The sequence below is a fragment of the Aplidium turbinatum genome, chromosome 8 (genome assembly GCF_918807975.1).
Source record: "Aplidium turbinatum chromosome 8, kaAplTurb1.1, whole genome shotgun sequence".
Taxonomy (NCBI): domain Eukaryota; kingdom Metazoa; phylum Chordata; class Ascidiacea; order Aplousobranchia; family Polyclinidae; genus Aplidium; species Aplidium turbinatum.
In genome coordinates, this window is record NC_137479.1 from 20,366,967 (window position 1) to 20,388,350 (window position 21,384).

The following is a 21,384-nucleotide window of genomic DNA, read 5'->3' on the forward strand; positions in this document are numbered from 1 at the left end:
ACCTGTAACCTCATTGCATAACATGAACAATTGTTGCAAGAATATAATTTTCAGCACATTTTAGCGCGCATCTAGAAAATGTTAATACTGCATCCCTTAGCTTCCATTTAGGCAGAAAAGCTTTGGATTTTTACCTTGCTTCAATGATTGATGACATTGAATCAGTGTAACAAAGGTGAATTCTTTGCTAAGAATGGATGGAAGTACACTTCTATACTAATCGTGTTGTTAAGTTGCGCTGATTGGTGTAGATGTACCGGTGTAGGAGTACCGGTTCCGGTACTCCCATCCATTCTTAGTGAAGAATTCACCTTTGTTTTGCTAATTCAGTGTCATCTATTATAAAAATCGAAAGCTTTCCTGCTGAAATGAAAGCTAAGGGATGCTACATTATCAACATTTTCTAGATGCATGCTAGAATGCGCTGGAAATTATATTCTTGCAACAACTATTCGTGCTATGCAATGACATCAGGGTTAGAAATGTGTCTATTTTTAACCCTAACCTTTAAGAAGGATTCAACCTATTTTGTCCCCAGAACACTTCATCCCACGGATACGAAATTGGTTGTATCCGGTTTGCAGAGGTGGGCTCCCGTTACGTTTAAAGTAGCGCGCTACCGCTACTTAGACCAAAATACCGCGTGCTACCGCTACCAATTTAAAAAAGTAGCGTGCTACCACTACTCGGACCAAAGTAGCGTGCGCTACCGCTACTTCTTCCGTTACTTTTGTCTAAAATGACACTAGGAAGCACTCTTCAGGTCCCTAGTTCCCTAGTGACGCAAAAATCAAAAAATGACCTTGAAATCGAATGTTGTCATTCGTTCACACTGTCATTTTGTTATAGAAAACACATTCCAAGGGAAATTTATTGTTTCGCATCTTTCAAAAACCGTCCTGCCCGCTTTGGCTTTAGCACATCTTTTCCAACAGAGAAAAGTCTCTTCATTGCCGTACTGGAAGGAATGGGGGTGTTGTATTTAATGAACAGATGTTTTAACTCGGTATTCGAAAAGCTCAAGGATTTGCTCCTGTCCAAAAAAAAGGCGTCCACAATTGCTGTTTCCTTCTGCACCGACGTTTCACGGAATGGCGCCAACACACCAAAAAATTCATCCTCGAAGTCGTGACTGGTATTGGTGTCACTCTTCTCGGTATCAATTTGACATTCATACCTTGATCACAGGTCCACACCAGAAAAAGAGATTCCCAAAAGACCGAAACTTTGCAAACAAACTGATTATATAACTGCTTGACCACGCCAATGTTGCCAAAAGAACGAGTATTTTTTCACTTTAAATTAAACAGTAGCGGAAGTATGACAGAAAAAAAGTAGCGCTTCACCCGCTACCTCTACTTTGGAGAAAAAATAGTGCCGCTACTGCAGCCGCTACTCCAACTAAAAAGTAGCGCCGCTACCGCTACTTTTAACAAAAACGTAGCGGTGCTACAAAAGTAGCGCGCTACTACCCACCTCTGCCGGTTTGACTGTAGTTATGATTATAAAAGGCTCCTATTGGGAAAGATAGAATTCTTTATAGGTTGAAGGTAAGAAAGCTAATGCAGTGCTTGACATCTTATGCTTAAAAATCTCCTAACTATCAATTCAACTGTAGAAAGTTTGCTAGGTTTGCGACATGTAAAGATTGCCAGGGAAATACTGTAACTGGCTTTATATCACTCAGTTGATTAAACATAATCTTGCATCACTATTTACTATGCTATAGACAAGATATGATTTTTAAGGTTTCCCTTTCTCAATGTTTTTGTTTTGTAGCTGAAAGGGCAGTTTTGCATCCCATCGGATGCAAAACTGCCCATGGATGATGATGATGACATCCCATGATGATGACATCCCATGGATGACTGGACGTTCTTAAATTGCACAAACTAAGCAAAAAACAGAAAAATTGGTTTATTATAAAAAAAACTTTGATTTTGAAATAAGTAAACTTTATTTATTTTTTATTTTTTTCAAAATGCCTTTTCTAAGTGGCATTCAATTTTCCAAGTAAAATTGCTATGTTACTATTATTATGTTAGTTTCTGAATTACTTTTCCCAAGAGCACGAAGAGCAAACTTACGGTACCTACTTTTATCCACACTATATCATATATATATATACATTAGAGCTACATTAGAGCTGAAAGTCAAGCAAATGAATACCATTTTTAAAATCTTTAATATGAAAAGATTTTAAGGTTTGTTCCAACAACCTGCTGTAATAAGCTGTATTGAAGGTGAAAGATCATTGGTCTGTCATGGGATGCCACAAATGTCTATCTCTTCTGCAGGGTCCAATGAGCCTAAAAAAGTTAGAACTGCTCTAGCCTATATATAAGTTTTAATATAATAATGGTGAAAGAAACTGGACTTTATGACTGCTTGGAGGTGTCACCAAGTGCAAGCAATAATGATTTGAAAAAAGCATACAGGAAACTGGCTATGAAACATCATCCAGACAAAAATCCGAATGATCCTGATGCTGCTGAAAAAGTTTGTTGTTTTGCTTTGTTGTATACAATATTATTGCAACTCAATTACATATTTCATTATTTGTCATCTTTTTTTTTAACGATAAACAGACATATATAACAGCAACAGTACTACATTTAACATTATAAAAACAATAAGCTAACGTTTTCGGTTAGTCATACAACCCTTTTCAAGCCTATACCGGTAAGTAATTATTTTTAAAACAAACACTAAAGAATAATACACTGTCATAGCAAAAATGTGGTCAAATCTAAACATTTGAGAAACTTACTTAACTAGCTCACACAAAATGATAACTGGAAAATTATGCAGCCCAGCGGGTCAAGTACGCTATTTGAGAGGAAAATTAATTAATTGTTCAGAAAAGGACTTAAGCAGATGGCGCAAGATGGACATAAGCACAATATGAGATAGTGGCACAAACAAAGCAAAAATACGAGAAGCACAAGACGTGACAATTCAATCAAAAACTGTTAAAATATAGGAGGCTCCCCGTTTCTGGCACACCGTTTCGGCCTTCCGGCCTCCTCAATGCAGTAGGTGCACTCGGTATGGCCAATTGGCCATGGAGATATATACCTCCGCAAAGGCGTCGATTTTTTCTAAGAAGAGAGGAATTCTGGGTGGGCGAGAGTTTTCAAACAGATTTCATTGAATGTGTATGTTCGCAAATTTGCAATGGTTAGTCTTTCTCAGAAAACAAATCAATAGCTTTTTTTCCCTAAAGTCTGAACCTTAATTCATTTGTCCAGGCAAACACTCACAATAGTATTTCAATAAAATTTAAAATTTAATTTATGTCGTGGAACCGGTTTTCGTTCATTAGAACTCTTCAGCACAACTGGATCGAAACAAAATTACTTGAAACAAAAATTAGCCTACAAAATTAATAGATGTCACTGTCAGCATAACTGTACCAAAACGAACGAAAATTTACATACGGTATTAATTAGATAAAATGTTCATGTCTTCCATGTTCTTTTCTTTTTTTCTTTTCCTTTTCTTCATTTTTTAGCAAAAACGCAACTTTCGAATACTATAATTTGACCTAGCTTGATTAAGTAAAGGCAAACAGTTGAAAATTCAAATAAAATTTACTAATCAGGAGGTCTTTCTCACAAAGACTGCGGTAAGCGTCGCTGCAGCAATTAAGCTTTAATAGGTTTGATGTTTGCTTTCTTGCGCCTTGCGATCTTAGGAGCGCTGCTAAACTAAAAAAACTTCTTTTCTGTTTTCCTTTGCGACCCAAAAAGCGTGTGACTAGTGACCTGTTATCTTTAAAGTGGCGCCTTCGGATTTGCCGCAAAATGTTCGGACAGGTGACTGCTGACTGTGCTGACGGAACCTTCCCGAGCTGGAAGCTGATCCGGCAGCATGTTAACGTCAAATGGAGCAGGTAGAGATCCATGGCCCATGCTGTCTTCTACAACTACCGGTGCATTGCCTGAGACATTGATTTCACCACTGTCCATCCTTGAAGCACTACTTTCTTCATCAATGTCATCTCTAATTGTCTACGTTCATTCGTGCTGGACGTGGCTTCTTCAGCGTTATCATCTCAACATCTTTTGGAAGCTGGTTTTAAGAATGTGCGAATAGATTTTTGACTGCTTCATGTTTAACTTTTCAATAAGGAAATGACAACATCGCGCGGTGCCCCAGTTTATACCCAGCAACAAGTTTGTGATGAAAGATTTGTAAAAAGCTATTGTTTCAGTACGTCTTTAGTTTGTATGGGTTATTTTATTATCATGTTCATGATGGTGTCATATTCATAGGCATCGATTTTTTCTTAGAAAAGAGGAATTCTGGGTGGGCGAGAGCTTTCAAACAGATTTCATTGAATGTGTTTTGTTTATGTTTGCAAATGGTTCAGTCTTCGAAATTACAGTAGAATTTGCTTATAGTGACACCTGAAGGGACCGCGGAAAAAGTGTCACCATAACCGAAGTGTCACTATTGCCGAATTCTACTCAACTGTTGCGTATGCAAACTGGACTTTGCAACAGGTGTCACTATAGGCAAAGTGTCACTATAGCCAAAGTCACTGTAGGTGAATTCTACTGTAGCATATTTTTACTTCGGCAAAAACGTTGCCGAGGCCAAACGGCAAAAGTTGAAATTGTCTCGGCAATTGCTGTGAACACTTAGTAGGAAAAGATTGTACTAAAACATGTCGGTTTATAAACATGTCGGTTTAAAACCTGTCGATTCTATTTGAATAAGCTTAACTGAAGATGATCTAGCTTCTAGCTGATCGAAATCGATATTTAGCTATATATGATTGAACTGACTCGTGTGAGAATAAATTTCTTTGCATTACAAGACATGTAACCGAGTCGTTCATATCAAGCATTGTTGTGGGTTTGACACCTGTCAGAAGATACTTCATTTTCTTGATACTAAAACAGGGTTGTCAGACAGCTTTTGAGAAAAAGAGCCAAACAATGTCGAAAAAAGGGCCAAACTGGGTAAAAAAGAGCCAAATTGTTCAATAACGTTAATAACGTTGTTAATAATACATAATAACGTTAACAACGTCGATAACGTTACAACATTACAACAACATGGTCCACATTCTACAAGAACAATTCCAAATCTTCATCTTCTACAGTGTTTCCACTCGAATCTTTGGCATTGGCATAAACATTGTCAGCAAAACACTGACTAAAAAATCGTAATAACGCTTTTCAGTCTCAATTTCTGAAAGACATTTATTTAAATAGCTAGTTTGATAGTATGTGCCAACTGTTTCCAAAAATAACCAAATATTGAAAACAAAGGGCCAAGGGGCCCAAACAATTTTTTTGCGCCAACTGCCTCTAAAAAGAGCCAATCTGGCAAGCCTGTACTAAAACATGTAAAACGAGAAGCGAAAAATATACTAGAGTAGTCTATCACGCACGCATTGTTTGATTTGTTGTGATGTAATAATACCAAAAGTAGTGATAAACCGAGCAACGCGATACGCACACTGTTACAGTAATTCACGTTAAACAACTCACGGGTAGGAGGAAAATAAGTTAATTTTGGGTTGATTCAACGTTCGAGTCAGCACAAATCGATTTAATTTTTCCGGCGGGTTATATTGCGTAACTACAATGCCCAATAAGAAATTTACGTTTGTTTTACATTAATTCGACATCTAGCCACGTTGAAGTATCATAAAATAACGTTAATTGCTCAACCAGGTACAGGTAACATATCAAGAGGCTCCCTGCGAGAAGATTTCCTCGATTTACGTAAGCTTATAAGCCAACATAATTTCGGCACAATTGAGACACTGCGAGCAACACAAAGTCTGTGTGATGACTGATGAACTAGTCAGAATCGGGATCATCAGATGCTGTATCAGCTCGACGAGATCACGGAAAGCGAGGCGCAACAAGGAGTAGATGCTTACAATAATTTGACGTCTACTGGAGTTTAATCAATGCAAATAGGGTGATATTTCTATAAAAGATTCTCCCAACTGGACAGTGGACACCTGTCTAAGCGCCGGCGAAGTGGGAAGTAACCCAAATAAAACATCCAGCAACATTGAATCAACATCCTAGTCTGGTGTAGTCTAAGAAAATTAGTTTTTTATTGTAGTCTTGTGGTCCTCACCATCACCTCGGCAATTGCCGACGGTAATTTCGAAGAGTGTGGTTAGTCTTTCTCACAAGGACTGCGTTTAGCGTCGCTGCAACAATTAAGCTTTAATAGGCTGGATGTTTTCTTTCTTGCGCCTTGCGATCTTATGAGCGCTGCTAAACAGGGTTGCCAGACTGAAATTTGTAAAAAAGGCCAAACTCACCAAGAAAAAAGGCCAACTTAAGGCCAAAAATAAGCCAAACTTAAACAAGAGAAAATAACCATTGTAATCACGGTTGCCAGACTATGAAAAGGTCTTAATGCAAAATAATACAAAAAAAAAAGGCCAAAACAAGGAAAATATTAGATAAAGAAGGCCAAATGGATATTTAACTGTTTATATTAAAAATATTGAAATATATAATACTGTACATAATGACATATATTTAACAAATTTTCTTATATTTTATTGGATTATTGAAGAATTTCTTCTAAATAGTTGGTTTATTCATTTTCTGATGAAATATACAAATTCTCACTGTTGCAGGCCGGGGGCTAGAGGGGGCCTCGACCCCCCCGAAAAAAATTTCGCCCCCCTGGCAAAATCCCAACATTCTCGAGCAACAGCTACAATTAAAATAATTTTGCCCATCTTTCCTGTTTTTTTTTTCTTTTTTCGGCCCCCCCTAAAAAAAAGTTGGCCCCCTTGCTCTGTGGTCTGGCTACGGCCCTGCATTGTTGTGCAATTCAATCATATTTGGGTGCACTTGAAGTCTTTGCAACACATTTTTTGGTCCAACAGGTGAGAACGAATTCTTATGACAACTTCCAATAGTTGAATTTGTGTTCTGTTTCTAGGCTTTGTTTTTACAGCAGTAACTAGTGAAAATATTACCATGATACTTCACCACATCACCAATGTGATCAATTGAGCACGCTATGATTAAACTAAGATCCATTTCTGCTATTTTTTCTGAATCAGTGACTTCATGTACAAATTTAGTGAGAGAACTTTAAGAGGAGTTTGGTATTTTATTTAGGTGTTTCTTGGTTTTTTCATCTGTAGAAATGTTGCGTAGCTTTGGCAATATATTCACCTTGCACATCACACAGTACTCGGCTGGCAAGCCTGCGGTTGTGTTAGACTACCGATCGAACGAAACGTGACCACGTTACGTTTCTGTATAGGCTACCTACTTTTGAGCGTTGACACTATAATTCCAAAATAATATCTATAATATTCATATTTATCGATATTTTATGACTTGTACCGGATTTTAATAAATTGTAGCAAAAATAATTCTGAAAGTAGCCCAAAAGGTAGCAAGTATGAAAGGATTGTAGCGGATGAGTCTTAATCCGCTACAGTGGTGACATCTGGCACCACTGGCTGCCTTAGGTGAGCGCAGTCTGACTCGGCGCCGGCGTCACATTACGACTATTAAAAAAAAAACAAGCATAGAACATGTATTGAACAATGAACAATGGTGAATATGGTTTCATCTGGTAAGGTTACAATATATGTATATGAGAAATATTGATTATTATGCATTTTGAAGAGTAAATTTTAAAAAAGGCCAAATCTAGAAAAAGGCCAAACGTATAATTTCTAAGGCCAACAGACTTTAAAAAAGGCCAAATTCGAGAAATTTGGCCTTAAAAAGGCCAATCTGGCCACCCTGCTGCTAAACTAAACAAACTTCTTTTCTGTTTTCCTTTGTGACCTAAAAAGCGCGTGACTCGTGACCTCTTATCTTTAAAGTGGCACCTTCGGATTTGCCGCATTTTGATTTGTAAAAGCGATTGTTTCAGTACGTCCTTGGTTTGTATCGGTTATTTTATTGTCATGTTCATTATGATGTCATATTCCCTTACGCTGACCTGAAGTTTGATTGTGATGTAACGAAAGTAAGACCATTCCGAGAAAAGATCAAACGTGGCTTTCTCTCAACATGAATTGCCAGCGTGTGGCAGTTGCCCTACCAACAACAATGCAGTGAATACCGCCTTTTTTTCAACGCAGCTTTGTTGCGGAATTGCTTTGTTCTGTCGGATACTTAGCGAGAGACATAGCGTAAAACAAGAAGTTACGCTGCAGTTGGTTGGATAATTCAGCGTTTAACAAAAACGGAAATAATTGCAACGAACACTTCATAAGTGTCATGAAAACAGGGTGGGCGAAACATATTTTGCCCATCCTTGTTTCACGGCAGGGTGGGCGTCGCCCACCCGGCCCACCCTATTTTGACGCCTATGTTCATATTCCCTTACGCTGACCTGGAACTGAAGTTTGATTGTGACGTAACAAAAGTGAGACCATTCGGAGAAAAGATCAAACGTGGCTTTCTTTCACCAGGAATTGCAATTGCCAGCGTGTGGCAGTTGCCGTAGCAACAACAATGCAGTGAGTACTGCCTTTTTTTCAACGCAGCGTTGTTGCGGAATTGCTTTGTTCTGTCAGATACTTAGCGAGAGACATAGCGTAAAACAAGAAGTTACGCTGCAGTTGGTTGGATAATACAGTGTTTAACAAAAACGGAAATAATTGTAACGAACACTACATAAGTGTCATGAAAACAGGGTGGGCGAAACATATTTTGCCCACCCTCGTTTCACGGCAGGTTTCGCCGCCTATCTACCTCCGTGTGATGTTTTCCCATTTGTGGAACCCAAGCTCCGAAAATGGTATTACCGCCAACCTTGCCAAAGTGCACAAACTGCTAGCGGTGAGCTTTGTGCTTGCAATGCACAGCAAGGTGCCTCCATTAAAGTGTTCAATCGGCATAAGCCAAGAGCATCCATAACTGCAGACAGTGGCACACCGTTTTGGCCTGCCGGCCTCTTCAGTGCAGTAGGTACACTAGATAATGCACAAGAGTGAACTAAACAGTTCCTTGTGTATTAATTAAACCGTCATGTGATGTTCCTTAGTTCTTTTGCTATATTTATTTCACTCTTGTGCATTTCATCTTTCGTTCCATGTATTCAATTATTCTGATGCTGGATAAGGACTAACATATTTCTTAATGTAATGTCGTTGCTTGGTTTTACCTGCTGTTGGTCTAGAAAAGTTATCTTTTCATCAAAATTGTACAACACATTGAATCAATCTTTTTGTATATTATCTTATATAGCCTAGGCTATATATACGTATATTTTGATTTTTTATCTTTTTTTTTTTATTTGTGTTTCAAGTTCAAGAAGATTTCGTATGCCTATGAAGTATTAAATGATCCAAATAAACGGAGAGTATATGATGAAAGTGGAGAACAAGCATTGAAAGAAGGAGATGCTTCTGGAGCTTACCAATCCCCATTTGATTTGTTTGATATGTTGTTTAGTGGAGGAAGTATGTATGTAGTATACGAATAATAGTAATTCTATATATATAATTATACTCAATTGAAGTTCAGTTGGTTAGCACGTGACTTCGTAAACGAAGAAGCTTCAAGATTAAGTGGCGCTGGTTCGACTCTCAGGGTGTGCCCTTGAGCAACGCATTCTATGGACTGTTCTCCATTAGGGGTGTTCAATTTCGATTTTCGATTCGATTTCGATTAAGGTGATGTTCGAAATTCGTTTTTCGTGTCGAACATATTCGAAATTATAGCCGCCCTTTCGGCTGAACGCGGTTGAAAGTAACGCGAGTGACGCGAAATCTGTCTTGTCGCATTTTGCAAGCGAAAAAAGACTTCGACGCATGCGCATCGTCGATGACGTGACTATCACACGCTCTCGCGGGTCCAACGGCCAGTCCTGCACCAGGGATGCCAGGTTGACATTTTTAATGCCAAATTTCACAAATTTCTCAAGAATGAAGATAGCTAGGTTGTGCAACAGCAGAAAGTGTAGGGTGAGCTTTGTCGCAGTTTTATCCATTTTTTACCGAATCCATAGGCGCCTAAGCCGTGGAGGCAAGGCCGTAGCCAGACCGCAGAGCAACTTTTTTTTAGGGGGCCGAAAAAATTTAAATGGGCAAAATCATTATAATTGTAGCTGTTGCTCGAGAATGTTGAGATTTTGCCAAGGGGGGCGAAATTTTTTCTAGGGGGGGGGCGAGGCCCCCCTGGCCCCCGGCTGGCTACGGACCTGCGTGGGGGCCAGGCCCCCACGCATATTTCTGTGTGGGGGCAACTTTTTATGCTGTGTTGATACATAAAACAATAGATGAACTAGCGATCGGCAGCAGGAAAACACTTTTTGAATGCAAACCGCAACAGCTTCGCAATAAATAATCACTAGAACGAGTTGCGATGCTACAATCCAACACCAGACAACAAAATCTGTCATTTTTACATTGGTTTAATGTCTGCAGACTTTGAATCAATCTAAAAATGACTGATTTTCTGCCTGGGACATAGCAAAAATCTACCATTTTGTGTCGATTCAATGTCATCACATCGATTCAATGTGCATTCATCAGATGTTGAATGCACCCAAAAACAACATAATTTGCTACGTAGACGGAGCGTGCGTTTAGCTTTATGCGCTTGCAAACATACTCGATGTCGCTTTCGGGTCGAAACCTCTGCACTCTGCAGTGAAAAGTCGTGGCAGTGAATCGCTCGCTGTGAAAATGAACTTGAAGTGTTTGGGATCCCAGCAACCTCGGCTCCAGCGGAGCGATCGTTTTCAAAAGCTGGCTTGACCGTCACGAAACTGAGATCCCGACTGACGGGTGACCATGTCGATCAGCTTGTGTTCATAAACACCAACATGGGCCTGGAGCTGTAGACGTTATTTTGTGTTCTTTTTTCGCAAATTTTTATGGCTTTTTTTGCGTTTTCTATCGAATTTTCATGTCGTTTCTTTCAATAAAATCACATTTTGCAGTTTGGTGAATAGTTGTGATATTCGAAATCGAATTCGAAATTCGAAATTTCAATCTCAGTAACCAGCCCTGCGTCAAAAGCCTAGCTACAACTAGACCTATGCGAAACTAAGAATGATCTATCAAGGCTTTGTCACTCCGAGGATAAAGATTTATAAACCAATAATATTTGTGTTGTTCATAATTTCATTGTTGCAGCTGATTTTGTTATGACAATTCTTTTGAGTGTAAACTTTTCCATTTTTTATTGTGTGGTTGAAATTATTAATTACCGTAATGTTGTTGTAAAGAACAAAAAAATCACTGCATTGATTAAATTGTTACATATTAATGCTTTTCGAAACGAAATAAAAACAAATTAAAAAAACGCCCATTTGCTAATTATAACCAGCAAGTTGTATAAGATTAGCCTACGATATTCAGCTTGCATTGACGATATATATTTTACTAGTTTGCGACAGCTAGGTTACTCATTTGGAAGATTTTGTATCTAAAACAAACAATATGATACAACACTTTTGACATCCTGCGTATATATATTGTTTTACGTCACAAACGACGTAATTGGCTTACTCAACCCAGTGTTCCACATAGTCGTATTGAGGGTACGTTCAGTGGTGTACGCAGGATTTTGTTGCTAAGGGAGGAGGCATTCAATACAATTTGACATTTTTGATCAAGAATAGCCTCATGCAACTTTATAGTCTGACCAAGTGCTAAAGATAACAGATTAAACAAAGTTCCATCTAGCTGCAACCTGTGTTAAGGATACATTGCATAGCAATGTCCTGTGGAGATGTGCTTATATCAAAAGTACGGAATGGCCCGTTTCGGAGAATCCGATTCGGAGAGTCCGATTCGGGGACAGCCTTTATCGGAGAAAGCTCTTTTCAGAGATTTTTTGAAAATCCAATGACGCCTTCTGTAAATCTAACGACGCCTTCTGTTTCTAAACAATACATTGAATCCTGTTCAGACGTGAAATCAATGTAAAGAAAAACGATAGCGATCGGCCAACTGAGTGATTCAACGTATTTAGACATTGAATCAATGTAAATACGAACTGTTAGGCTAATTGGGTTCTTTGAACAAATCGAATGGCTTTTGTAAATGTTTTTCTCAGTTACAACCTATATCTAGTCAGCAAAAGTTCCCATTTGTACATGATTTCAACGTCTGGCGACGTTGAAACGATGTAAAAATGACAATTTTGCTGGCCGGGAGGCGAATTTTTTTTTGTCACGAACTTTCTGTTACTTCGCATAGAGTTTGTATTTATACCGTGTGAATGCAAACGTTTTTTGTTGGCGTGTTTGGTTCAGTGGTTTCGTCTTTTACCTTACATTCGTGAGGAGTGAGGACATCGGTTCCACGCCTATTCAAGTCAATTTTTTTTTCTTTACATTAATTTTTGCGGTGCACAAAAGCTTTTCATAAAAAGTAAGGTTAGGGTTAATTTTTAGGGTTAGGGTTAATTCTTAATCAATTCGGAAAATCTTACTTTTAGACTAGTGACCAGAATCAATTTCTTTTCTCAACCTTTTTAAACTTGACTAGACTAGGTGTATCTCCAGGCTACGTTTTTTTTTCAAGTTAAATGTTTAGATTTGGACCTGGACCGTGAGTATCGGCTGAAAATCGGCTGCTGTGAGGGCGAAAATCGGTAAAAACAGTTACGCGCGCCGCGCTGTAACCAGTAATGGCTACGCTTACAGAAATGTGCAAATGAGACAGAAAGTTTGTGGGAAAAAAAATCGCGGCCAGGAGCTAGGCTACCGTACCGAAGTTGAACTTGACCAATTAGGCGGTTGCGAACATATTTCCTTTCGATGAAACCTATAGGCTACCACGTTTGGTGTGCCTTTACATTATAATATACTCAAAAGTTTTGTTGACATCAAAAAATTTTTGACTGTTTTTTGAGTTACAGCTCATCTTTTTGTGAAAATGGTTGTTTTGATGTAAAACAAATATTTTGAACAGTCTGTTCAAAATACTAACTTACAGGCTGAAGGCACTCTAAAGTAAACACTGGATGAGATATATTTGAAATATCATATAAAATCAACAAATAGCTTATTTAAAAAATGAATGACATGACGAATGACATAAACATGACGCAATGAAGGTGGATGAAACAAGATCGATTTTGTAGCCCAGAATGTGTATGCTGCGAAACGGCTGCACAGAGCTTATGCATACAGATGTTCTTTACAACAATCCAATCCATCATTGCATTACAACCATCAACAGTAGGGTGCCACAGGCGCCCTCATGTGGCCGAAATCACCTGAACTTTTTTTCTGGTGTGACATTTCACATATTAAGGCACTTTGCAAAGTTTGATTGAGATTGGACAAAAATTGGATGTGCAGATTGAAAACGAAAGTCTAAACTGAAATACAGTAAAATTAGGGGATTTCCCTAGTTTGAACATCAGTTTTTTTGCTATTTCTCATCTTTTTCTCAACATTGAAACAAGGTAAATTCAAGAATTAGGTTAGGAGACCAGTGCCAGTATGTCAAGAATCAAGATCTCAATTGAAGTCAAGCATGACAGCTCCGCGCCTGTTACATTGATTCACCATCTTGCAACATTGAATCAACATAGCTGGCTTGACCTCACTCAGGGTCTTGGAATAATGGCTTTAGTATTTCTTCTTCTGTTGAATCAGTATTGCAGCGCCCAGGAAAGCTTAGTATTAAACCCATGCAAGTTGTGACTTAATCTGGGAGAATATAGCAGACAGCAAAGATAAGGCAGGTAGCCTACTGTAAGAAAGGGTTATGTTACCTTTGCTTCTTGCAGGAAAGGCTAATAATGTTGTAAAACCTATGGTTGTATTGTTTTTTAGGTTATTCTACTAATGATAATTGATACGATAGTGCTTTTATAAATCGGTCTGGTTAGTATTACAATCATGAACAGCCAGTCTCAGAATGCTGAGAAACAGTATCTTCTTTCTACTATTCCAACGAAAGATGATCAGAAAATCAAGGGAAGTAAACTGCCAACTTATCATCAAGTGATTTTAAGCTTTCTTGCCTTTAAGCAGGAGCTTGAATCTCAAAATCCCACGAAAAGGAAAATCCAAATATCAGTAGATGCAGCAAACGAGACAGTGAAGGACATCTTAACGTTTTACTACAAAGCTAATATTCCAACAATTCATCCAAAAAAAAATGGCTCAAAAAATTCAATCTTTTCGAGATGAAATGAGTCTTATCTTCAAAATTCAGATGGAATACTTCCATAGGAGTGATGGAAAGCAATCGGAAAGGATTAAGGAATTTAAAAAGAAATTCAATTGACCTTTCCTTTCTGGCCTCGCGATGTAATGAAGAAGATGTCAATTGAGGAAGATAAAGAATTTTTGTGGAGCATGCAAACTACCAGAGAGGCGTCAATGGCAGGGAGAGACAATGCTTTGCGTAAGATGTTGAAACGAAAACATTCTAGAAAAGAAGCAGAAGTGCAAAGGAAAAAAAAGAAATAAAACGTCAAGAGGCTGAATCCAGCAGCAAAAGTAACATTTTACTTTCTTCTAGCGATGATACCAGTGATGAAGTGATTGCAGTTAACACTGCCGAGCCTTCTACATCCACAGGAAGTAAAAGGAGTCACCGTCGAGTTGTAAAAACCGGTACCGCAATATTTGTACCACACGACATTTTACGATCACCTGGTTTAGTGGCCACAAGTTTACTAAACAGAATAACACCAACTGCATTATCTGCAACACTACACTCGTTAATCAAGAGTTGTTCTGGTGAAACTATTCGCGTAAACTTAAACCACATGACGGCTCAAAGGTATAGAGTTGAAACGATTTTCAATATTTCTGAAGCGGTTAAAAAAGGTTGGATACCTCCTGAAGTTGGAACCATTAATTGGATGGTAAAATGATGGAGTCACTAACAAACCCTAATAAGCAAGTTGATAAGCTTCCGATATTACTATCAGGTATTGGAGGCTCAAAACTGCTTGGTGTTCCTTATTTGCCTGCACAAACATCCGATCCAAAAGGAAAGCAAATAGCCAATGCAAGCATGGAATTGTTAAACAATTAGAACTGTACTGCATGTCTTGCTGCAATGGTGTTTGACACCACAAGTAGCAATACGGCCACAAAACTGCGGCCTGTATCCAAACACAAGATCATCTTGGAAAAGACCTACTTTGGGCAGCATGCAGGCATCATATTGGGGAGATAATACTGACGCATGTTTGGGAAGAACTCAAAATAGAAAGCAGCAGTGGACCCAACATTTCCATATTTCAACGCTTTAAAAGCAATTTTCAAACTCTTTCTGATAGCGCATCAGGTTGTTTTCATACATCAAAATCGCACGAGGAAATTGATCTGCTTGCCAGCAAGCGGGAAGAATTGTCTAATGCATGAAACCTCATATTTTTAGGCATTTTTCATAAATTGTTGAACATATACAATTGACACATGGTCTGTACGATTGTAAATTAGTGAGTAAGTTCACCAGAAAGTATTTGAAGTTCAAATACTCCGTAACTGAGAAGAAATGTCTGAGTTTTGATGATTTAGAGAGGATTTTACTATTGAAATTGTGAAAATTTACCTTTAAAAACTTTAAACTTAATCTGCACGTCCAAATTTTATCAAAACTTATTGAAATTTCTCACATATGCTTTTTTTACCAAGTGTCACATACAAAAAAAAAGTTCAGGTGTATTGGACGCAATTTTAATTTTTGAGGGGCGCCTGTGGCACCCTAATCAACAGTCCAATCATTTATTTCTCTATTGCAAGCTAATTCCTTTCAATATACACATGACGCTGTGATTTTACAATTTATCGAAAAAGGCTGTCTCCGAATAGGGAATTCTCCGAATCGGATTCTCCGAATAGTAGCAGACCCTCAAAAGTAATAGAGCGTTGTTTCGCACCTCGTCTTCACACGACCTATTCGTCCCACTCCCAAGTAGAAGTAATTACTAAGCATAACAGATTTCCAAAAGTTGCACCTTTAAACCGGCAACTTCTATTCCAGAAGTACATGTCCTGCGGAGATGGGTATCGGGTAGCCTATTGCTCTAATTGCCCTACATATAAGCTGACGTTGGATCTGAGCACTTCATTTGATATGTTTCAAACTAAAATTCACTTTGTCACACACCGTGGAGAACTGCCACATAATCAAGCTTTTCTGATAAATTATTATGATTTATGGGTGTAATTTGACACGCCGAATAGCACCTAAATGACCGGGCGCCAAACCTAAATATCCTGATCCCACAGTGTGCGCAACTATTTTGCAGGCACCTAACTGTATGCACCTAAAAGACGTGGACCCTTTGACGGGTACAAAGTACCGCTGTTAAGTTTGGATACTGTTTGTTATTTAAATCTTATGCTTAAGTATTTTTGCAAAGTTTGTTTCTTATTAATTTTGTAGCCTTTGTGACATATCAACACAATTTTTTTAGGTGGTCAACGTCGACAACGAAATCAGGGCAAAAGTGTTGTACATCAACTTGCTGTCACACTTGAAGACATGTACAAAGGTACCACCAAACAGGTCTCTTCTGAAAAAAAAATTATCTGTGGCAAGTGTGAAGGCCGTGGTGGAAAAGAAGGTGCCGTGAAAGAATGTTCTACATGTCGTGGCACTGGATTTCAGATAAAAATTCAACATATTGGACCCGGAATGATGCAACAGGTAGTTTACATGTGCACTTTTGAAAACAATTTCACTTTTCTTGTGTTATTGTTAGCTTCACTTATCCCATCTGCGTATTTATTGGAACATTATAAATTGGCCCTGCAAGTTTCCAGTTTTATCCATATCTCTGTATGACTGTTTTTTTGTTTTTTTTGTATAAACAAGAAATTTGTTTATTAAGTTTTTAATCTCAAGAATGTTTGATAAAAATTAAATAGTGGAAGTTCATGAATACAGTATCATGTGACAGAAATTAATTCGGAAGTTAAATCAATAAACCTCTATGAAATCAGGTAGAAAAAGCGTCTCTACATCTTTTATCGTTTTGGATACATTTTGTATTATTATTATTTTTTGTTAACCCAAACCATTAATTGAAAGAATAAAACATCATATGCTTTCTTTGATGATTTAATCAGTGGCATCATATTAAAAATGCTCTTACTAGGTCCAATCAATGTGCAGTGATTGTGATGGAAAAGGTCAGAGAATCAATGCCAAAGATCGCTGCAAGAAATGTGATGGACATAAAGTGATTACAGAAACGAAAATCGTAGAAGTGCATGTAGACAAAGGTGGTCATAAAATTGCCATTGATATGTTTTGATGTACAGTACGGTTGCAATACGTAATCGGATTTTTATGTTGACCAGGCATGAATGATGGGCAAAAGATCGTTCTTCACGGCGAGGGTAACGAAGAACCTGGGTTGGAACCTGGTGATCTCATTGTTGTTTTAATAGAGAAAGAGCATCTTGTGTTTCATAGGTAGGATTGTTAGTAGATTCTCATTTAGTTGCTCCTGTAATCATGATTTTCTCCAATAAATCTTCATCAAGATTTACGAATACAAAAGCCATATATGTAGTGTGCACCTGTAAGCTGAGGTCCGTAAACAATTTTTACGGGTTTCATGTAACCTTTTTTTTACTATGAACTAGGTTTTATTATTACAAATTCTTCCACTGATAGATTGCATGGCGTCTTGTACATATGCTGACTTTTTTGTGTGTAGAAATAACAATGATTTAATTGGTAATTCCCGATCGTCGTTTGAATTTTACCCGGTTTTATTTCAATCGTTTTTATTCGAATCCAAAATTTCGTTTTTTGTTTTGATTTTGTGTCTGCAGCGAAGATAGCGAAGGCAGTTGGATATGTAAAACTTCGACTTATTTCTCATTTTTCTGGCAGAAAACGGGAAGATTTGTTCATGAAGATGGATATTTCGATCACCGAAGCTTTGTGTGGTTTCCAAAGAGTTATTATAACTCTGGACGAAAGAGATATTGTTATTTCCACTAAAGCCGGTAAGAGTAGAATATTATCGCTCATATTAACAATTATAAGCTAGTTTATGGTGTTCCTGTGTCAGTTCACTATTAATGTTCTTTTTTCCTGCCAGCCATTTTTAGACAATTTTTTCAGTAGTTGCACAGTTAATGGAAGTTCACTGTCATGTTATGCGCCCCAATAGCTCAGTTGGTTAAGCGCTTAACTTTATGAATAAAGAAACTTTAAGGTCGAGCGAACGGGGAGTGCGCTTGTGCAACCCATTCCAAGGACTGCTTTCCACTCAGCGACACCTAGTGGATGGAATAATTCACAGTCAGCACTTCAATAACAAGCGGAAACTTCACTTTGTCAAGCTTAATGATCCGTTCTGCGTCAGTGGTTCAAAGCCTCTGCAAGTATGCGAAACTGCCAGGATTAAGCTCTCAAAGATGTTTTCTCTGTCCAAGGATAAATATTCGTTTCTAGACGAAATTCTACCAATCAATATATCATTGCAAATAAAATCTATAACCATCATTGAACGGCTTGTTTGAGCACCGAGTGTGAGTCGATTGTAGCATTTTGTACCTTTATCGTGACGTTCTAACGTTGTTTTAACCAAGTTTTTGATATAAAATTGCCTCGTTTCCTTGTTCTTGTGTGAGAATAATTTTAGTAATGCTGTACTGTACTTAAAGATTAAAAGAATTATATTCCCCAGGAGAAGTTATAAAGTCGGGAGAGTCGAAGTGCGTCGTGAACGAGGGAATGCCTTTTTATCGCGATCCTTTCCAAAAAGGCCGATTAATCATTCAATTTCAAATCGTTTTTCCCCCAAATCACTGGACGTCGCCAGAAAACCTAAAACGGTTAGAAGGTCTTCTTCCTCCGAGGGAAAATGTAATCATTAGTGATGCAACAGAAGAAGTTGATCTACATGAGTAAGTAAATAATATATTTCAGTTGGTTTAGCTTAATAGTAGAAAAACATTGAAAAAATTCGAGAGGTAATTGGTGTCAAACGAGTAGATTATGGATGTGAATGGAAGTGAGAGCTGGATGTGAATGAACATTGAACACTCCCGTTGCCTATGGCCTATGACCGGAAAAATAAAGCTTGCTTTTGATTGGCTAATGCACCCAAGAAAGGATAGATAATTCCTGGCTCGAATAGGAACTTCTTATGGTAATGACGTATTTCTTTGGGTTAATGTTAGCTCTGACTAACACTGAAACAAAGGGTTTATTATCAGTGTACCTCCAAGAATTATAGTGTACCTCCCAAGCCCAGTCACGTGAAATAGTTCTTTGGTCTCAAGTGGAACATCTTGTCTGCCTACAACTTACCATCTAGTACAGGAAGTGGGAAATTTCAGAATATAATTGCGCTACGAAAAATTGTACTTGGCAGTAGACTTCCGACGCTATTTTAAATTCAATAAAAGAAGAATCGTATAAACTTAGCGAGCAAGTTTGTGTTGGCACTAAACTGACTTCATTTTGTGCTTCTTCATCTTAGCTTCACCAGAATAAGCGCTGTGTTTAAGATAGATGTGCAATTGTGCATTGAAAACAGTATCACTATAGGCCTATACCGCAGTTTAGAGCCATTGGATTAAAAAAATGCAGTTGATTTGTAAAATATGTAAACTTGCAAACTATCTTTATTTTATGTATGTTATTTTTTGAAATGAAATATTTAGCTTCGATCCAAACCAAAAATCAACTGGCGAGGGAGTCAATGCTTATGATGAAGATGAAGAAGAGCTTCAGGCAAGGGGCATGCAATGTCAAACTCACTAACGGTAGCCAATACTCTGTGCCAAGTTATAGACTTTGCAATGTGTCTGCGTTATTGTGCTTCTTGCCATCTATTACACATTGTTTTGCTTTTTGTCTACACTGTTTTTTTTTTACATTTGATTGAGCAATTTCGAGAACTTCAGTTAAGAGTTCTTTCAATTTGTCCTACTGTTGCCAATTCAGTCATTTCCAAAGTTATTTCCTGACTACGCAAAGTAGACTAAAGGATGTCTGCCCTACTTGCCGTTAAAATCGTTCGATGTCGGTCCCTTTGATGTAGCCTATTTCTGATTCTGACCAGGGTTGCCTCTTAGTTAACGAGTTTAAGTGTGTTTTTTGTCTTTTTGTGTGACTGAGAAACAAATTTAGACCATTTTTCTATGATATTTATCTGTTCATTTTGTCTTAGCTGCAACTGTACCGCACCAAGTGTTAGTTGATATTTTTCTGTTGTCTATTCGCAACATTTGCATTCCTCCATGACTTGATTGACCCCACACCCAATCCAGAGGAACATAACGATTGTGATCTACGCCATAAGATGAAACTTTAACCTGTTGTAAAGTTGCAGCAAGCGTATAATTACGATGGGCGTCGTTTTTCGTGTAATTGTAAAACTTGACAATATAAACGGTTGGCTGGGATTTTCATTTCAAATAAGGATCTTTTATCATAGCCGCGATTGATGATGGTACTGTGATTTTTGTAAAATTATGGTACAAACACTAGGAATGCAGTGACGTGTCTATTTTTTTGCAATTCCACTGTGCTTCTTTCGCTTTTACACTATTTACTTTGGAATGAAGTAAATATTTCTAAATTACACTGTCGATTTAAAAAAAAATGTCAAAATGTATGGACAAAACTTTTGCTTGTTTTCGATGTTTGTATGTATTCAATGTCGTATCGATTACCTTCATACACTTGAAAACATTCACTGCCTTTTCGCATTTTAGTATTTATTGTTATCCAAATTTGTATTGCGGTCGATAGATGGATATTATTCGCATCAACAGTGTTTTACTGCAAAAGGTATGGACGAAATGTATCAGTACCTGCGTTAAAAATAGCGTTCCTCTTATCGGTCACAGAGCATTACATTATCGCTCACCATGCTTGTGCAGCATCCACAACATTGTGGATATGTAAAGGTGTTTTTATAAAAGACCACGTCCGTACAAAAATTTTCCTTCGTTGTAGTTTGTAACATGTTCGTGATGTCCTACTTATCTAATACTTAGGTAAGGTAAAGGTGGTCCCATACTTGATTCAAATGTTGGGTATGAGAAGATAAAGTTCAGTTCAGTTGTTTTTTATTTCTGACTATCATATCAAAAACAATACACTTCAACATAGCAAAGGTCGAGAAAAAGGTAGAAGCGACAAAACGCCAACGTTTTGTTTGCGAAAGTTCTCATTGTACGAAGCGTTCGGCACTAAGGAGAATAGGGTGGCCAGTTCCTTTCTATCGGCCGCATTTCCTGCAGCATTATGCCCACCCACTATTACACCTTAGGTAGAGGTGAGCGGTGTTTTCAACAACCAGCTGAAGCCGGGAGTCGAACCAGGTTTACATAATTGGAAAGCCAACGCCTTATCCGTTGCGCCATCTCACCGACCATCTAATACTTACGGAGTGCATAACCTTTTAGCATGTGGAAGTATGTGAGGCTTTTTCTTTCTGATTGCATGGTTATTGGTTA

The 21,384-nt window shown here is 38.0% G+C and overlaps 1 protein-coding gene across 1 annotated transcript; it reads left to right on the plus strand.

Moving 5' to 3' along the window:
* The first annotated feature begins 2,308 nt into the window (after window positions 1–2,308).
* On the plus strand, window positions 2,309–20,898 carry LOC145775086 (dnaJ homolog subfamily A member 4-like). Its single transcript, XM_082586283.1, has 8 exons — window positions 2,309–2,499; window positions 9,271–9,424; window positions 16,368–16,600; window positions 17,052–17,178; window positions 17,257–17,371; window positions 17,798–17,913; window positions 18,600–18,819; window positions 19,582–20,898. Exons 1-8 carry the CDS (start codon window positions 2,359–2,361, stop codon window positions 19,679–19,681), a joined length of 1,206 nt encoding a protein of 401 aa, XP_082442409.1. The 5' UTR covers window positions 2,309–2,358; the 3' UTR covers window positions 19,682–20,898.
* The last annotated feature ends 486 nt before the right edge of the window (window positions 20,899–21,384 follow it).

Coding starts and splice junctions, on each gene's coding strand:
- LOC145775086 (XM_082586283.1), top strand. CDS start 2,359: ATGGTGAAAGAAACTGGACTTTATGACTGCTTGGAGGTGTCACCAAGT. Junction 17,179..17,256: donor AGAAGTGCATGTAGACAAAG/GTGGTCATAAAA, acceptor TATGTTGACCAG/GCATGAATGATGGGCAAAAG. Junction 17,372..17,797: donor GAGCATCTTGTGTTTCATAG/GTAGGATTGTTA, acceptor TTTTTCTGGCAG/AAAACGGGAAGATTTGTTCA.